Source organism: Manis pentadactyla, chromosome 11, assembly GCF_030020395.1.
Source record: "Manis pentadactyla isolate mManPen7 chromosome 11, mManPen7.hap1, whole genome shotgun sequence".
NCBI lineage: Eukaryota > Metazoa > Chordata > Mammalia > Pholidota > Manidae > Manis > Manis pentadactyla.
In genome coordinates, this window is record NC_080029.1 from 111,746,754 (window position 1) to 111,765,610 (window position 18,857).

The following is an 18,857-nucleotide window of genomic DNA, read 5'->3' on the forward strand; positions in this document are numbered from 1 at the left end:
AATGTTTACAGATAAAGGGATTCCCTTGAAAATGATCTAGCTGTGGAGTTCATTATTAATTGTTGTCTAAGTTGTATCAAATGTTTCATTGTTCCTTTAGAACATTTTTGCCTTCCAGGGATTTAACACTGCCACCCCCAACCCCGACCCCCCAGTTTCTCAAGTTAAGCGTGAGCATTTCCTCCCAGTTCCTCACTTCAAAATGATGTACTTAAATACTTAAGTAATTTTTCTTCTAACACAAACTCAAATAAATATCAACCTTTGTGTTCTTTTAGCTTGGCAGTAGCACATTTATTTCACTTGCTCTCTCAGTTTAGAAAATCTACTTTGAATTTACTTCAGAAGTTAATAGCTTAGCAGCAAGGGGATGAGAAATCATACTAAATCACACAGGCTGAAATCTATATTGTGTTTATTAGAACTGTTTCTCCATTGTCAAATTTTTAAACCTTCATTGCATGAAAAGACCATCTTCATTCAGTTAAGTTTTGATTTTTCGCATTTCGAGTCCTGGAATTGAGCATTTTTTCCATGTACACTTAAGAGTACCTTTGGAAAATGTTAACTGCCTTATGTTAATTGTGGTTGTTGTGGTTTTGAAATCTCTAGGATTTGGGGAACCTGAAAATACTTTGTACAGATAACATTTTTTTAAAAAAGAAGAAAAGTTAGAAGCACTTAAGCCCTACACTTGAAGAGACAGATTCCTCTCCTAAATTTTGAGAGGTGAGAATCATAATGCAATAAACTTTATATAGTAATGTTCTCCACTTGTCTCAGAGTGCTCTGCAGCCTAAATCCTGAAGGTCATATGCCAACATAAAGGCCTACAAACTCTCAAAAATTGGAGAGATTAATGTTCTGAATAGCAAGCAACAAACAATTCTCTAAATAGGTTTTGGATAAACAAATTGAAAATTTTCTAGACTTCGCAGGTGTCTGTTTCTAATTGCAAGCAATATCAAATTTAGAAAGTTGACATAGTTTCAGAGAAATATGATTAAGTAGGTTAAAGAAATGAGAGTAGTCTGCATTTGGATCTTCTAGCTGATTGTTTAATTTTATTTAATGATGTAATCTTGGGTGTTGATTGCCAAGGATTCTGATTTTTCTGTAATTTTAGATCACTTGTCTTCTGCCAAGTCTTGAATATTCTTTCAACTAGGAAACATAGTTTATCAGTAGCATATTTGGGTTATGTATTCTATTGGTCTTCATGACACCATCCCATTTAAGTTATTTTTCAAATTTTTGTGATTGTTGTTAAAAATCCATGACATATGTATTTTGACACTTTTCCTTTTTCAGACCAAGTTGTTTAGTTAAGACCTAAAATTAGATGAGGGAAATATTTATTTTTATGGTAGCCAGTTTATACATAACTGTTAACTTCTGACTGATATATTTGAGTGTTAACCAAAATATTGATCTTAATGTTAGCAGTAATGTACTTGTTATTTTATCATTGACATTTACAATAACCATTTAAACATCTAGTACATTTGGAGACTGCAGTGTGATGGCTAAGTGAACCATATGAACATGCATAGATGATCAGTTTTTAAACACTTGAAAGTAGTAATGCCTTTATTATTATTGTTACTGTTCAGTATTGCTTTTTCCTTAATTCTGAAGGTACTTCCCATAAATATTATTATTTTTTTTGTGGCACAGTATAAATTATATATAAGCATAGGAAATTGATCCGATTAGAATTTGGTTTTTACCTTGGAGTTTACCTTTGAAATTAAATATTGGGTGTTTCTTGGCCCGTGCAATGTGTTATCTCAAAATCTTAGTGTGACCACTTTCTAAACAATTATGTTGTTTGGATTCTGAATAAATAGTAGTTAAGCACATGAAGGAAAATACAAATAAAACAACTGCTAACATTCATTCATTCACTCTGAGCCATAGATTATTTAATTTAATCCCCCAACAGCTCATGACGTAAGTACTGTTACCTCCATTTTACAGATGAGGAAACAGAAGCACAGAGAGGTTAAGTAACTCACCCAAGCCCACCTGGCCATTCATGTGACAAAGCCTACTTTTGAATCCAGGAAATCTAGTTTTTCAGCTTATAGGCTGGATCATTTTATTTTAAAATTTATTTTAGTCCACTTTTGTGGACAGAGGACCCAGATACCTAACAAGCATTGGTTATGTTTATTATAATGAGAAAATAGGGGAAAAACATAACCAGATTCTAAGTTAAGGTTAGTAGAGCCTCTAGCTTCCCATTCTCCTGTGTATGAAATCAGGGCTTGAAGTTCATTGTCCCTGCTTAGCACAACTATCCTACTTTCCCCAAGGTAAGTGTTCCCTGGGTATAATTCAGGCGCTTCCTGACATAAATGTCATCTTAACTCTCCAAGTATATTTTTTTGGGTACCACTTAAACAACATTTGTTTTGACTGTTGAGTTTTCAGTTAGACTTTGCCTTGTATAAATTGCTTTTTAGGAACTGTGAAGTTGTGTTGTACAGTGGTCTTCACAGTGGTGGTCAGGTACAGCATTGCACAGTATTTAGATGAAAGTATGGATGAATTGGGATGCACACCATGTGCTTATGAGCCTTTATTTCAGTTTCATTTTGCTTTTCCTAATATGGTGATTTATTAAATTTGAGTTGGAAAGTTTTACAGAATTTTTATGAATATAGTCTATCTTTGATTATCTTTGTCCATGTACAGAAATAACAGTTTATATAACCCTAAGATAATTTGTTTTGTTTGGGTTGTTTCTGAACAGACATGTTTCCATATGAGTGGAGCTGATTGTTCAGCATTCATGTAAAAGTTCTGAAGAGATGGAAGATTCTGTTGCTTCCATATCTGATTCTCATATTTTATATTAGCAATCCAAAGCAAGCCTGTGGTTCTGTGGGAAGTGGTTGAGCAATTTAGTTTACAAAGCTTGCCTTTGATAATCTGAACTGGAGGTTACTAGTCTGAGAAAAGCTTAAAAAAAGAAAAAAGCTATAGCAAAAGCATCAGAAATGGAGTTGGTAAGTGACCATATCAATGGTACTGAAACTGATATGCATAGATAATGCCTTTCCTTGCCTGGCCCTAGTCTTGTGTATAATTAAAAGTTGACTATCATATTTGATTGAAAAAAGGAGCTTATTTTAAGTATTCACCTTAATAAAGATTGAATGCTCTTATAGGATTGAAAGCTCTTATAAGGCAGGTTCTTCCTCATTATGATTTGATCTAATTTTATCATCTCCTACTATTTTAACTTCCAAAGCAATAATTAAAGCAAATTTTCATTTGGTTTTTGTAAGGTATGTGAATGGCCATGCCAAAAAACATTATGAAGATGCACAAGTACCCTTAACCAACCATAAGAAATCAGAAAAGCAAGATAAAGCTCAGCACACAGTGTGTATGGACTGCAGTAGCTATAGTACATATTGGTAAGTACTGGTATTTTCTGGAAATGATACTCCTTACTCTGCGTGTGCAAGTGTTTTCTCATCTTCCTTGCTCTTACCCCTCCCCAGTGAATCTAAGCCAATAGCCACTGCACTTCCTTCCTTTTAGTCCTGTGAGAGCTCGCATGGGACTGGAGCCATCAGGAATGCCTGTTCTCATTCACTGAGATTTTATTTAGGATTGTTCCTTTCAGCTTCTAGGTCTCATCTCTCCCACCCCCCCACCTCCCCACCCTCCCCCTGTTCCTTGTCCATTCCAATAAACTGCAGCGCAATGGAAAGTAGACATTTCTTTGTTTTTGTACATTTATACTGCCTTTTCTTTTTTTGTATTTTGTTCTTAATTGAAGAATAATATAAAAACCCATGTTAAAAAACAAAGCAAACTTGTTCCTACTGTCCAGTTAACATTTGTTATGCAATCTTAAAATTTTAATTTCTTTGTTTAAAAAATTATTTTGACAGTCTCCCCTGTCCCAATGTAGTTCCATTCTCCTCTTCTACTTTTCTGTAGACAAATGTCGAGAATTTTGTGTGTAGCCTTTCAGGCTATTTTTTAAAAGTATCACATCCTTTAAAAGGAGATTGGGGGCCCTGTTCTCTCTTTGTTATATATATATATATGTGTGTGTGTGTGTGTGTGTGTGTTTCATATAAATGACAATAAAGTATCTATTTTTGTGACTGTAGTAGTTAGAACTAGGCTATTTAATTTACAGTGGTGTTTAACAATCCACGTCCATTTGGTATGCTCAGGAAGTCAGTATATTTTGCAGTTTTAACTTCAGTGTGAAGCAAATTTCTTTCCTTGACTAGTGAATGATGATGAATAATTCTTCTATTTTCTTGAATCAGTTTACCCTCAATTCAAGAGGTTTTTGATACTAAAGGAATAAAAAAGCCATTTAAAGGAGCTCTTTGGGTTTTTTTGCCCCCGTACTTTTTGCTTGACTGTCACATGAAGGCAGTACAGGGCAGGGATGGCAATTTAAAGTCCAAATATCACTTTTGATTCACACTTTCTAATCCTTTCTAAATCATCCTCAGTTGATAATTGTAGAAAAGTATCCATCAAAAGGAAGGAAAAAAAGTTAGTAGCCTCCCAAATCTTTTAAAATTTTACAGGTTTAATATTACTAAATTGTGGCTATTGAATAAAATACACTAAGGTTCAGTCTTTCAGATCACTACTATTTCAGTGAGCTTTTTTGTGGACAGTGTCCAGACGTTGAAGAGAAATCCGAGGTAGGTAGACATTTCAGTAAAAATGAAAACCTTCCCAAGATCTTCACACAAGCTAGTGCTCACTAAATTTACTGTTATTTGGTCTTGTAAAACACTTCTTCCTGTGAAAAGCTAAGCATTAACCAGGCTACTGATGTGTTCTCATTAGTTTTTCCCCTTTGTGTTAGGAAACTTATATACTAGAATAACATAGTTGCCTAATTGACAGAACCATGTATTTCTGTAATGTTTTAAGTATTTCTCTTATACCCCAGAAATTAAGATCATTCCTTAGGTACCAACCTCACAATCATTCTTGTAGGTGACGTCAGCTATATGTACCCGATGTGGCAAACATTCATTCTTCTTGATTTTTGTCAGCAATGTGCATGAAATGCTCAATGAGTAAGTTTGGAAATACAATAAATCTCTGTGTGCTTTAACAAATTTGCAAAGTGGGTTTTCTAGCTTTGGTAAGATAACGAGGAAATTAGTAACTCTAATATTAAGAATTATCTTAATGTAGTGGAAGTGTATTCATAAGTCTTTTAAAAAGCAAGATATACTTTAATTTCTTCATATGTTGCAATTTGGAGGAATAACCTTTATTAACTAAAATTTGAATTAAATATATTTTATATTGGTATAGAGTCTAAAGTACATGTTGTTTCATGGCCGAATTGAAAATTACTTGGCAGATCTTGAACCCTGGGTAATATGCACCATGGCAGAGACTTCTTGGCCAACTGCCATTCTTTTGTGTGAAGTTACACAGAGCTGCAAGTGTGTGGACAACCAGAGCTTCTGAAATGCAGGAAAGGAGCTGCAGCTGGTCACATTACCCTATCATTTGTGGGTTTTAGAACAAATGGTAATCGCCCTATAGCATTGCACTGATGGCCTAAAAGGACTCTGATAGTTGCGAACTGATGAAGCTGTAGTTTTAAGTTAACATTCTTCTCTTATCTTTCTTTGTTCTTCTTTCTGTATGGGTGTGGGTGTGTGTATTATTTTCCAGAGCACTTTAGTAATTTTAGTTTGTAGATTTTCCTTGTACATAAATTTCTTGTGGTTAGACTGGTTTATTTCAGAGATTAAATATTGGTATAGTAGGTTTAACCTATTTGATTATTAATTATTATGCTTGTAGTCAAAACATTTTTACTTTAGCTAATGTTAAAGCTCCTTTTCCATGTGCTCTGTGCTCTAAAGAAGTTGGAACATGCGCTGGGGCTTACAGTTTTTCTACCCTTATTTTCCCTTTTCCTAGAGCCCCTGCCCTGTCCTGTCTTTACATACCCTTCATGAAGTTATCACTGAACTCTCCCCACTCTCCCCATCAAGTTTCAGTTAGAGCTGTATGTAATCTCTCCTAAACTCATAGTTCTTGGGATACTTGTCATTTTCTGCTTCGTGTTAGGTATTTGCAAGTATCCTTGGGGACTGCAGGAATCCTATACCAGATCTTTTTATCTAACACAGTACCCAGTGTCTGGTGCAGAGTAGGCCATAGGTTTTTAAAAGATTTAATATTGTTGACTCTTCTAAAAATGGGGAAGATTACACCAGATGTAAATGCTGTATCCTCTGACCCTCTTGGAGGACTGAAAAGCCACAAAACATTTTACCTGAAGAAGAGCTGAATCATGGCATATGTGAGATACTTCATTTACCTCCCAAGAGGGACACCTTGTTGCTGAGCAGTTCCCTTCACTTCCCATATAAGCAGGGCTTCCAGAAGCAGTACACAGTAACCAAACCAAACAACGTAAAATGGCTCACTGTTTCCAAAGAGGGAAAGCAAGACCAAAATAAGTCATTTTTAAAAATTAAAGGATAGTACACATGTTAGTTTCAGTTGTACATCAGAGTGATTCAGCATTTACATTAGAAAGTGATAACCATGATAAATCTAGCTACGATCAGTCACTATACAAAGTTGTTACAATATTATTAACTATATTCCTTAAGCTGTATATTGCATCCCTGTGTCTTTTTTATTTTATACCTGAAAGTTTATACCTTTTAATCCCTGTATCACCCATTCCCCTAAACTCCTCTCCTCTGGTAACCACCAGGTTGTTCTCTATCTATGCGTTTCTGTTTTGTGCCATAAACCACTCCTTTAGGAGAAGAGTTAGATTAACTGAGCTAGAGGAAAATGAAGATTTCAGTAACAATGAAAATCTTCCCAAGAAGTTCACACAAAGGCTAGTGTTTGGTGTTATTGTTTAAGAATATTTCCTTTCCTCCCACTCCGTCTTCTCTCCCCCAGTCAATATGAATGGAATATTATGTGGTATACATTATTGTATCAAAAAAGAACAAAGATTAAAATTGATGGAAAAGAAACAGATTAAAATAGGAACTTTTATTTGCTTTCTTATGTAGGTATACATTTGGAGTTTTAAAATATTGAACAATAATTTTTTACCTCTGACATAGTCTTGTCAACTTTGATTCTTATCAACAATAACTGAATTTTAGAGAATACATAAATATGAAAGGAATATTAAAACTAGGTAACTAGACTTTTCCCATCCTGTCAGGATGTTTTAAAGCACTCTTTCAAACAAAGACACATTATGAAATATGAATCAATTCATTTGTCTTGAGGAAAGACTTATATTTTAGATTGTAGATACCTATAACAAATAGCAATTTTAGTTAAAATTCATAAAAATAAAGCTCTTATTGTGCACCTAAATTGATACTGAATCATTTTCAAAGGCAGTTGTGATTCAAAATTAAAAAGAGAAAATCTTTTGTTGATTCTTTATAAACTGGACACAAATTTTCAGTGTTGTAAAGATTAGAGAACAGGAGAAGTTTTGTTTATTTAAAAACAGTATTTTGAAGTTAAAAAAACTTTAATAGGAGTGGTCTGAAAAGTTTCTTCCTTAATAATCTGGTACTTGCCTGCTTTTAACATAGGATATGGGTATTCTCTGCAGGTATTCTTCTCATTTTCCAACATCAGCTTACTTGATAGCAACACATCATCATTTAATAAAAGAATTTAAAAATAAGCTTGCTTTCTAAAAGAGTACTTCTGGATTTTAACTTTTCTGGTTTGAAATAGATGAAGTCCCTAGAATATCAGTCTGGCTTTTTTTTGTTTTGCTTTGACCTTTCCTGCATGATGTCTACCAAAGATCAAATTTGCCTCTGGATATCAAAATAATTATTGAAAGAATGAAAAGGAATTCAAAACTTATAGATAGATCTGCCATTGTCCCCTTCTTGAGGGGTACTTTTTGCATAAAAGTTTTGTTTTGGGGTTTTTTCAGTATTAGTATTATACCTGACTCACTGTGTGTGGGTAAAGTAAAGGTTCCTATGGCCAGGATTCTCATCTGGCCCTGGTTGGCTAGCTCACTACACATGTGTGGGCAATATGTTACTGCTGACTCGCTATAAAGAGCTCCACCCAGTGGTCTGGGCGACACGGTGGCATGGCTGCTGCATGGCTGCTGCATGGCTGCTGGACTGCAGGAGAGCAGAGACTGGAGTGGTGGCAGCACGGAGGACAGAGACCAAGATGGCTGTGCAGGGGCAGAGAGGCCCAGAAGAGACCACTTGCTGCCTGCAGACTCGCTCTGAGTGGACAGGATTCTAGTGATTGACCTGCCACGGTGGGAATAAAGTTGGGTATAAACCCCTTTCACTCCAAGATGTTCACTGTCATTTTTTGGTCTCATTGAATCCACAGTGAACTTGTCCGGAGCTGAAACCCATTGGCAAGACACCGTGTAAAGATCATTTTGTAGCCAGTAGATTAAAGGACTTGTTTCTTCACTGTTGCATTAAAAAATTAGGTTTATTTATATGGTGATTGCTTGCTTCTTATTTCAGATGGGTGAAGGATGGTTTGGTTTGGGAATATTTTCTTGGTTCTTCAGGAATATAATGTGGGGTTTTATGACTTGGGTAACTTCAACAACACTAACAATAGGAATGGAGAAAAACCTTAGAATTTTAAAGCTGAGAAAGATTTTTTTTCTTTGTTTTGGGGGTGATATCCATGCTATACAATATGGTAGCAGTTGAGCTATTAAAAGTGGCTAGTGGGATTGAGGAATTGAATGTTTATCTTATTTTATTTCAATTAATGTAAGTTTAAATCATCCCATATGGCTGGTAGCCATTATATTAGACAGTGCAGCCTCAAACTATTAAAGTTTAACATTGAGTATATTAATGTTATGAAGCTTTCAAAAACTTTAATAGATAAAAATCTGATAGAAACTCCAAAATAAAGTCAATGTAATTAATTAAAATAGTTGTAAATAATTATAACTTAAGCAAATCTAACCCAGTAAGATATATTAAAAAGAAAAATTACATAATTGTTGAGTTAGTTTCACCTGAAGTCTGCCAACTATTCATTATTAAAGGAAACCCCAGATTATTATACTATTAGAAGCAAAAATACATTTATAAATAGCCACTTCTGATTAAAAAAAACACTAATAATATAGAAATAAAAGGAAACTATTAAAATACCATAGTTTCTCCCCAAAAAAGGAAGGCAAACATCATATACTAAAGCTATTTCATTAAAATCATAAATAAGAAAAATACCTCCTGTCATCATTTCTGTGGTTGTCACTATTATTAAATTATTTTGGCAGTTCTAGCCATTGAAATAAGACAGTAAGTAAATGAGATGATTGCTATAAGTATTGGAAAAGAAGAAAAATTATTTTTTTTTCAAATATTTAATAGAATGCCCAGAAATTCAGAAGGACTTGAGCAGAAAACAACAATTAGAATTAATAAGAAATTTTCAAGTGGTGATATACAAAAACTAATAGCTTTCTTTTCATTAGCCATTCTCAGTCAAAAATGGAAATGACCAAACAAAGAATAAAGATTTAACATAATGACAGAAACCATAAACTATGTCTAGGAATAAATGTATGTAAGAAAGAAAGATTCTTTATGATGGTAACTTGGTATTATAAGCAGCCCCTTTTCCCAACAAATCTTTATGTTCAAAACTTTTACTTGAGACAGGGTCTAATTTACATGATGCTTCTCAAACATAATGTGAATAACATCCAAGAAAATCAGAATAGCAGATGTGTTGCTTTTATTCAGTAAATAAGTATTCATTGAGCACCTGCTGGGTGCTGGGAACTTTGTTTTTCTGCAACCGTCTACAAAATAATGCACTTGAGAGTATGGGAAAAAAAATAATGAGGACTTTTATGAAAACTTTTATTTCAAAAAAAAGCTTTGGCAAGTGTTTAATGTACCTGCTGTCAGTGGTCTGTAGATTAGATAGACGGTCATGTGTCATGAATTAGACGTGGAGTATCGGATCAGAGCTTCCTGTGTGGTGTCCTCTTCCTTGTTCACTTTTTGCATTTTGCAGTATATTGCACTTTTTGTCTGCCTAGTTACATGGATTTACTTAGTTTTACTAAATCAACCTTCATCAAATGTATACACATTTAAAAGGATTGTTACCCCAAACCCCCAAACCCTGCAAGATAATAACAATAACAATAATAATGCAAATCCCAGTGAACTAGAAAAAGGCAAGCTGACAGACTTTCCTATTTTGAGCTCATCAGACATTATGAGGTAAAAATATTGTTTGATAAAAACCCAGACTAACCAGATCTGATGATTTCAACAAAAAGATTTAAAAGACTATAGTGAAGTATGAATTTATATCCATTACCATCGTCAAACATCCTCCTCTGTGTATATTGTACTTTGAGATAATTAGTTTAACAATAGTATGAAGATACCACAAATAGCAAGACATTTTAAAGTGGTTTAGTTCATCTCTGGCTTATTCTTTAAAAACTCTTCTTTATACTATGCACATATTAATTTAGATTTACTTGTATATATAATTTATTAATACAAACAAGATATTGGGGGTGGCAGATGTTCCTTTTGTGGTTTTAACTTGATTGAGAGTCCGATGAAAATAGTTTGAAGATTTCTTAGTAGATTAAGTATCTACCAAGAATTAGAATTCAGAATTAGAGGGGGCATGTAGTAGAGGGCAAAAATAGGAAGGAAACAAGTATTTCTAAAGTTAGAATTTTTAGAAGGAAGTAAACCCACTTGAAATGTTCGGACAAGAAAACGCTTGAGCCATGCTGCACGTTGTCATTTTTGCAGAGTGGGGAAAGAAAGAAGAAATGGAGATGACCCAGTGAGGAAAATGTTTTGCCATTAAACAAGTGAATGGTGCTGAGTGGAAAATACTGAGGAAGGGAAAGGGAGATGGTGGTACCTGGGATGATAGCTTAAATTTAAACATAAAGCAGGTAATATTGAAATGAAGGGGAAGATTGGGAGGGAAAGGTAAGAGAGAAGAAAATTTAAGTAGAGCTGACATCAAATACTGTAGCTTAATTGGCTACAGATATCTGTGAATTTGAAAGTCGCTGTACAGGGAGCTGGGTGTGAAGGGTGGAGGTGGAAATCACACCAAAGGAAATAACGTAAGTATAGAACATAATGTTTGTGGAAGTGGAGGAGAAAAACGATGTTTGGGGGACAGATTATGGAAAGAAAACTAGAAAGGATTGGGCATGATTAAATTAGAGATAAATCAAAATCTAAAAATATACATTACGAGCCAGTGTAATGAAAATCAATGGATAATTTATTTCATTTTTCTATTATAATTCTGTAAGCAGAATCTGAAATAACTTAAGCTATGATTTGTATCCATTTTTCAACCTTCCTAATTAAGAATGACAGTATAAATAACTTGGGCTTATGGAAATTGATTTGTTACTTGATGTATGTTCTTTCAGGGCAAGGTAGTAAAATTAATTTTTATCTTCTGCTCTTAGCAGCAGTGTTAAGATATAATACTATATGATATGCTTAGTTTATTAATTATTAGCTTAAAGTAATTTATTTTAAAACTACTTAAAATCATATTTGCATCAACAAATTTAGATTTTAAACTAATCACTAAAGATAATAGTGCATTTGTTTCAAGGTGTTAGAATTAAAGACAGATACCAGTCCTCCCACCTTGCCTTTTTGTATGCCATTTCCTTATCTAACATCTCTAATATATTGTCTAATATGGTTTCTAAGTATTATTTTTTGTCTTGGTGTTCAATTTACTTAAAATTTCTTTAAGTTTTCTTTTTGCCAAATACAGAAGTGAACCTTTTCCTTATATAACAAGTAGTGTGTTAGAAGTGTACTGTCAGTCACCACCTAGTTACAAGCAGGAAGGAAACTAACAGGCATTGATCTCTACTATTGATAGAGGTCTGACCTGTGGAAGCAAGTGCTTTCCTTTCATCAACACCATCCTCCTCAGATAACACTTGTATAGTGTAGGAAACTCAGACAATACAAAAGTTATAATCTTGAAAGTAAGTGTCCTTCTTAGTGACTGTAAGAGAGACAAAAACGGGCTTTTGAGAAATGGGGACATTTATAAAAACTTAAACTTTTAAGCCAGTGAAAAGTCCAGCCAAAGTAAAATCCATTTTGAAGTTATGTTTGTTACCTCTTTATGATATTGGGCAGTAATACAGAATATTAAGCAGGTAATGTCTCAGATACCCTTTAAAGCAGTAGTGCTTTCCAACAGCAATAATACAAGTGAAACTTACAATTTTTCTAGTAGCTACATTAAAAAAAATTAAATGTGCATTTTACCCAGTTATCCAAATATTATTATGTCAACATACAGTGTAAAATTATTAGAGATAGTTTGCATTTTTTTCTTATGAAATCTTTCATCAAATCCAGTGTGTATTTAAACTTAGAGCCCTTCTCCAATTGAATGATAAATTTTCATCAGAAATGCTTGATCTCTGTTTAGATTCATAAAAACTGCAGTTAAAAAGTAGATGACAAACACTATTAAAAGTTTTCCAATAAATGAAGTACAAAGAAAACCCATTAAAAAAATTTTTTTGCATCTATATTGACAAAGTTGCATGTATATTGACAACAATTGATTTGACTCTGAAACAAAAGTTTTTTGGTTCCAAACTACATCTGAGTTAAGTAAATCCACTAGCTCTTACTAACAATTCAATATTCTCAACACTGAACTAAAAGGGGAATTATGTAACCTGAAAATTGACTCTAAATTTATCCACATCAACAAAGTGTTCTTCAGTTTTTCTCATAGATTTTGCAGCCAATTCACATAATGCTATTACAATTAAATTCTTCGGCATATTTATTCATATTGAAAAATGGGTAAAATCACCATTGTATTATGAAAAGTTTAAACTGTGACATAAAGTTTTGTACCTGACTAGCTAAGTCACAAATAAGCATTTTCTCTTCCTTAGATCTTTAAATTTAGCTCCTTTATGGTCACAGTGATATTTTTCTCTTTGTTGAATATTGGCAGGTGTGCCTTTGTTTCAAGAAAATCTTGAATTAGAGTTAACAGTACAGTAAGTCTTTATAAAACTTCCGTGACTCAAGCATGAACACTGGCAAAGAACATGCAGTCATTAAATTCATTGTCTTCTACTTATAACAGTTCCATAAACTGGTGATTCATATCATTTGCACATATATACTGAACAATTTTAATAACTGCATCTATGATACAGTCTACTTGAAAGAACAAGCATTTTCATTGTTATCCCACTGTGGAAGAAATAAAAGGGAAATAACTCCAGTAAATCTAGATTTTTGTTCTCACATAGCTGGTCCATTGTCTGTCTTGATAAAAACTAACTTTTTCCTATTGAGCTGAAAGTGACATATGTAAAAGATTAAAGAATGCCTACAACATGAGATAGATTATCTTTAGGGTTGCAAATAGATGAAGACATTTCTTTGTAAATTTAAAAGTCATTTGAGACAAAACATACCCAAAGTATTAATTGGCTAGTGTCTCGTCTCTTGTAAAACTCCTTTAAAACTAAAAAGTACTTGCAATTTTTCAAATGTTGGAATGATTATCTTTAGTATTGTCAGAAAGGTCTTTCATTCACTGATGATTGCTTGGTGGGTCAATTGAAGATTTTACTTTTTGTAAAATATCCTTTTTAATCTTTTCCTCAAAATTTTAAGCATGATTCCCTTGCTTGAAAAAATAATTAAACCTTTCATCTCTCCATCTAAAAATGGTTTTCTTTCTTAAGCAAGAATTCAAACCATTTTCATAGCTGGCCAAAATTATAAGCTCAAATTCTTTAATAATCACAGAGGCATTTTTTGTTACATGTTTAATTCTGATTTCATTGATATTTTTGACTGTTGAGAGGCAACTTTTAAAATTAATATGCATTTGCTGAAAATGATTCAATATTATGTATCATCTTAAAACTTTTTTATAACAAAATTCACTTCGCTGCAGCAAATTTTAATTGCCATTTTTTGTAAAATTTGTAACATACCTTCTCCACTTGATTCTGCTTCATTAGTGCGCCTGCATTTGAAAGTTAAAGCTTTTTTCATTCTTAATTTTTAACCTAGAAAACAATTTATTTATAATTAAGATAACTATTTCAATTTAACGATTATTTACACAGGTATCACTGTAACTCTTGTTATCTGCATAAAATTTTGAAATAAACACATTATGGTGCTACATTGTTGCATAGAAAAAATAACTGGGGTCATTCTGTTGACACAAACTAGATTGGTGATATGCTTATGTGTAATGCTAGAAATGACGTATGTACCCATCACAGACACTGCAGTATGTCTTATGTGATGTAATAAAAAAAGTGAAATTAATAGAGTTTTACCAGAACCATAAAGTTGTGTTTAATGGAAAAGTATTTCATACTGCTCCAGTTGTTAAATTTTGTATCAACTGAAATTTTGTTTGCATTTTTTTTTTCAACTGAAAAATTTAAAACTTACCATTCAGTTCCTAGTTGCATTAGTCACATTAGCACAGCTGGAGAGTCTAGAGCAATTTTCTTAACTTTAGTGATGAAAGTTCACAAGGATGAAACAACTAGACTCAGTTAAGCCAGATTCGTTCAGGATGGAGCAAAGACATGTAAATCTTTATTTCGATATATGGAAAGGTTACCTTAACAAATGTAAAATAATTTTATGTTCCAGGCTGAATCCCTGTCATACCAAAAATAATTACTTTGATAAGAAAAAAATTAGTTATTTTATTTAATTTGAGAACAATTTGAAAGCAACCACATTTTTCTGGAGTTTTAAGGGGTTCACTTTTCAATTAGAAATTATGGCATCCTATAAAACACCTGTGAAAGGTAGTCTAAATTTGCTCTTATACGTCATTTCCCAGATGGACACTAGCATTTGGAGTTGGCTTTGTTTTGAACACTGAATATTGTTTTATCTGAAATGTATGCATAAATTTATGCAAATATAAAATGAAAATATAAGGAGGAATTAGAGTAACAACGTAATTTCATTATTCAATGAATGCTTAAGGTTCATGGAGGAACCAAGTGCTTTAAGCCCAAATTTACAGCCAGAGTAGACCTTACCCTTTCCATTTATGCTGAGAGGAAGAAAAGAATTAAACCTTTTCACTAATTCAATTCCTTTAGGGTAAATAATTATTCTCCTGCAGTTGCTGGTACTTTTATCATAGAGAAATGATCCAGGGTGTAAAACCTAGCTTTTGTATTTGTGGAAATGTTAGGGATTGACCTTAGGAACTTGAAGAATATGTTTGAGACTCTAGATTGACAGCACAGATAATCAGTTAACAGAGGGGGATGTGTGTGTTAAATATGTCAACTACATATAAAATATTTAAAGTTTTTAAAAGCATTCACTTCCAAATTGTCTTATGTAAATAAAAGACACAAGCCATGCTTTTGTGTGCAATCTTTTCTTTTTTCTTTTTAAAATTATTTACCCCATCCACTTCTCATTTTTTACAGACTGGTTTCAGATATGTAAGAAATGCTTTTTTTGGATTCTGCTAAAGTTGACCCAATTTTGACTAATTGCCGTGTGTTCAAAGTTCCATTTGCTCAGAATAGCAGTATTATTGTCATCCTTTGGTAGTTATAATAAGTGGTTTTATACAAAGATGCTGTTCAGAAGACTATATTGGTACTAGCTTGTAAGTTGTTTTTGTTAAAATTGGCCTTATTCCAGGAAAAAAATTGAATGCTAACGTATAAGTTAAAGTTTATTACATGTGATTCTTTATATTATTGGCCTGTTGACTCGCTAAAACACACACTCTATCAAAGAACACCTTAGACATCTTTCTTCAAAGCAGGTACCAGTTTCCTAAAGGATGTAGCCACTATTTTATTTAGTTTTTCTAACACTTCAGAATGAAGATTCATTATTTTCAACTGTCTGAATTCAACTAATCTTTATTTAATTATGTTTAAAATGTATAACTGTATTTTTAGTTTTTATTTATTTAAATATCCCTACAGGTCAATTACCTATTATTTTCTGTCTCTTCACTTCAATCTCTCCTCCCCCAAGTCCCCATTAATTTGAGTTGGGAACTATCACCTTAAAGCTTTAGGCTAATGCTGCGTGAATAGAATTGGTGCTTTTTATTTTATTTTCCATGAATTATGCACCACACACACACACACACAAACCCATAACGTGTAGCAACTTATTTGGTTTTTGAAGGAGGATTTGAAGAGCTTTTGAATAAGAATGAAAAGAAACTAGTGTTCATTGCCTATGTGGCTTTTTTTCAAAAGGCTCTTAAAGAACTTCCATTGTGGACTCAGGTCCTCCTTAAACTTACCACTGACAGAAACTACCTGCAGAGTATGTGATCATCTTGGCAGCCACCAGTCCTTTTGGTGATTTCATTACTGTGGTTTCCTCAAGCTCTTTACACACATTGATTAATATTTTCCTTGCAGTTATCGCTGTGATGATTTTGTGGTTAATGACACCAAACTGGGACTGGTACAGAAAGTCAGAGAACACTTACAGAACTTGGAAAAGTAAGTAACAAGCCTTGGGAAAGAAAGGAATGGGATGGGATTGAGGGGCCTTGCAGAATTTTTGAGTGGGAGTTTTGTTTTTATGAGTTCTATAACTTCATCATGTTTTTAAGTGTGATTGAAGTGTTAATAAAATAAACTTTGGGTTTGGGTATCTGAAACTATGTTCATAATTAATGGTCACAGGTCAGTGTTTATTTCATTTAATATTTATCATAAGTATGTGATAGCCAAGGGCCCAAGAGCCTGTTTTTTAGTTAGTTTTCATCAGTTTATAAGCTACTCAATTTATTTGCAAGGGGAATTTTGAGGGTACAAGGAAATGGCAAAAAAATGCCATAAAATCATTGTAGAGTTACTTTTGATAGAAAATCCTTTTCAAATGTATTATGAGGTGGTCTTAGGAGCACTCAAATATATGCATTATTTTTAAGGGAAGTTAGGTTTAATTGTATTATTGCACTTCACATCTGTATGATAGTACAAGGTCCTTATTCTTTTCCTTTCTTGTTAGAGGCGAATATATATCACTTGAAATTACAAGATGCTGTGAAATGCTATGTCATAATAAAGAAATTAAAGTATTTATATAAATCGAATTTTCTTGCTATACCAGATAGATGATTCAGATAAAACTCACTGGACCTGAAATTCAAACAATAAATAGAAATCCAAAGAGCCATGCCTTAGAAGCTGCAGTGGATAGAAGCATGGCCCTGGAGTGACTGCCTACCTAGTGAAATTTGTGTGAAGCACCCCTAATTGTCAGGTGGCATCTAATTTATTTTGACAGTTGATGTATAAAAGCTATGTGAGAACACACCAAAAGTAGGATCCATTAGCAAACAAATGTAAAGACAATAGAATATCTTTAAATTGTATATTGAGAGGAAATAACCTAAATTCTTTGAATAAAACTACTTTGGTTAACCAAACAAAGTCTTTATGTCTTTTATTATAAAACCATTGATTAAATAGATGATAAAGCTGATAAGGGAAGAATTGAAAAATCTAAGCCAATTAAACACCTTGAGTTTAAGTACTTTTTGGCTTGTCATCTTTTGATTCCTTTTTCCCCCAAAGTGCTTCCTCCCTTCTTTTAATTTGAGCAGAGCAGCAGTTGCCCTATCTAGGATTAGAGACACAGGTGTAGATGTACAGACCCAAAATACTTAATTTTGTCTGGAATTGTTACAATTAAACATGCAGTAGGAGATTCCTGGAGTAACTCATGCAATGTGGTGATGTCAGTGTAAAGATCTTACAAACTTGGTTCTTCTTTATAAAATTGGGTAGATACCAGAATATGTTTTTCGCTACTTGCAGTTTTCTCTAAGAAAAGACTATCATCTCAATCTCAAATTCATCAGAACTGAGTCAGAGGGAGAAAGGGGCAATCTAGAACATGCATGCATTTATGCAATTATAAAATCTTCTATTTCCATTAAGCACTTCACTAGGGACAAGGCGTCACAGACTGCCTTGTTTCTACTTCTGCTTGGCCTCAACAAGAAATATGTCTTGCTGTCCTTTTCCTGTTGACGAACATTACCTAAGTTTATTTTTTTGTTTTTTAAGTGTAGCCTTTAGTTTCCAGTGGAAACTATAATTCAAAAACTATGATTATGGTTGCATTTTATTTAACTTTGACTATCTGCATATTCTTAAGCACATCATTATGCAAAATAACTTTCTGAAGAAGGAAACCTTCTATAATCTGCACTGTCCAGGATGGCAGCCACCAGTCACATGTAGCTGTGGAGCACTTGAAAAGTACTAGTAGGACCAAGAGGCTGAATTTTAAGTTTTATTTAAGTTTTACTAACTTAAATTTATGTAGTCACATGTATTGAGTAGATGTCATGTTAGACAGTGTAGGTCTAGAGGATTCTGCCATTTTGAGAATCACTGAGGGTAAAATTTAATAACTTGTATTTTAAAAAGCTAAATGCTTTATTTACCAGCATCCCTCGAAGATATTGCAGGTTTAGTTCCAGACCATTGCAATAAAGTGAATATTGCAATAAAGTGAGTCAAATGAATGTTTTTGGTTTCCCAGTGTGTGTAAAGGTTGTATTTATGCTATTGTAGTCTATAAGTATGCAATAACATTACATCTTAAAAAACAATGTACATACCCTAATTAAAAAATACTCTTGCTAAAAAATGCTAATGATCATCTGAGCTTTTGGTGAGTTGTAATCACTAATCACAGATCATAATAACAAATATGATAATGAAAAAGTTTGAAGAATTGTGAGAATTGCCAATATTTGACATAGAGTCACAAAAT

The 18,857-nt window shown here is 33.3% G+C and overlaps 1 protein-coding gene across 4 annotated transcripts in view; it reads left to right on the forward strand.

Moving 5' to 3' along the window:
* The window catches only part of USP3 (ubiquitin specific peptidase 3), a 92,042-nt gene that overhangs the window by 25,273 nt on the left and 47,912 nt on the right, over positions 1-18,857 (forward strand). For 2 of the 4 annotated variants that reach the window (XM_057488875.1, XM_036903104.2), the window contains exons 3-5: positions 613-729; positions 3,297-3,428; positions 16,481-16,564. In XM_057488875.1, the coding sequence (XP_057344858.1) occupies positions 3,400-3,428; positions 16,481-16,564 (113 nt within the window). In that variant the 5' untranslated portion in view covers positions 613-729; positions 3,297-3,399. The remainder of the gene's footprint in view (positions 1-612; positions 730-3,296; positions 3,429-16,480; positions 16,565-18,857) is intronic. The other 2 variants (XM_036903102.2, XM_036903103.2) reach the window with 1 other exon arrangement.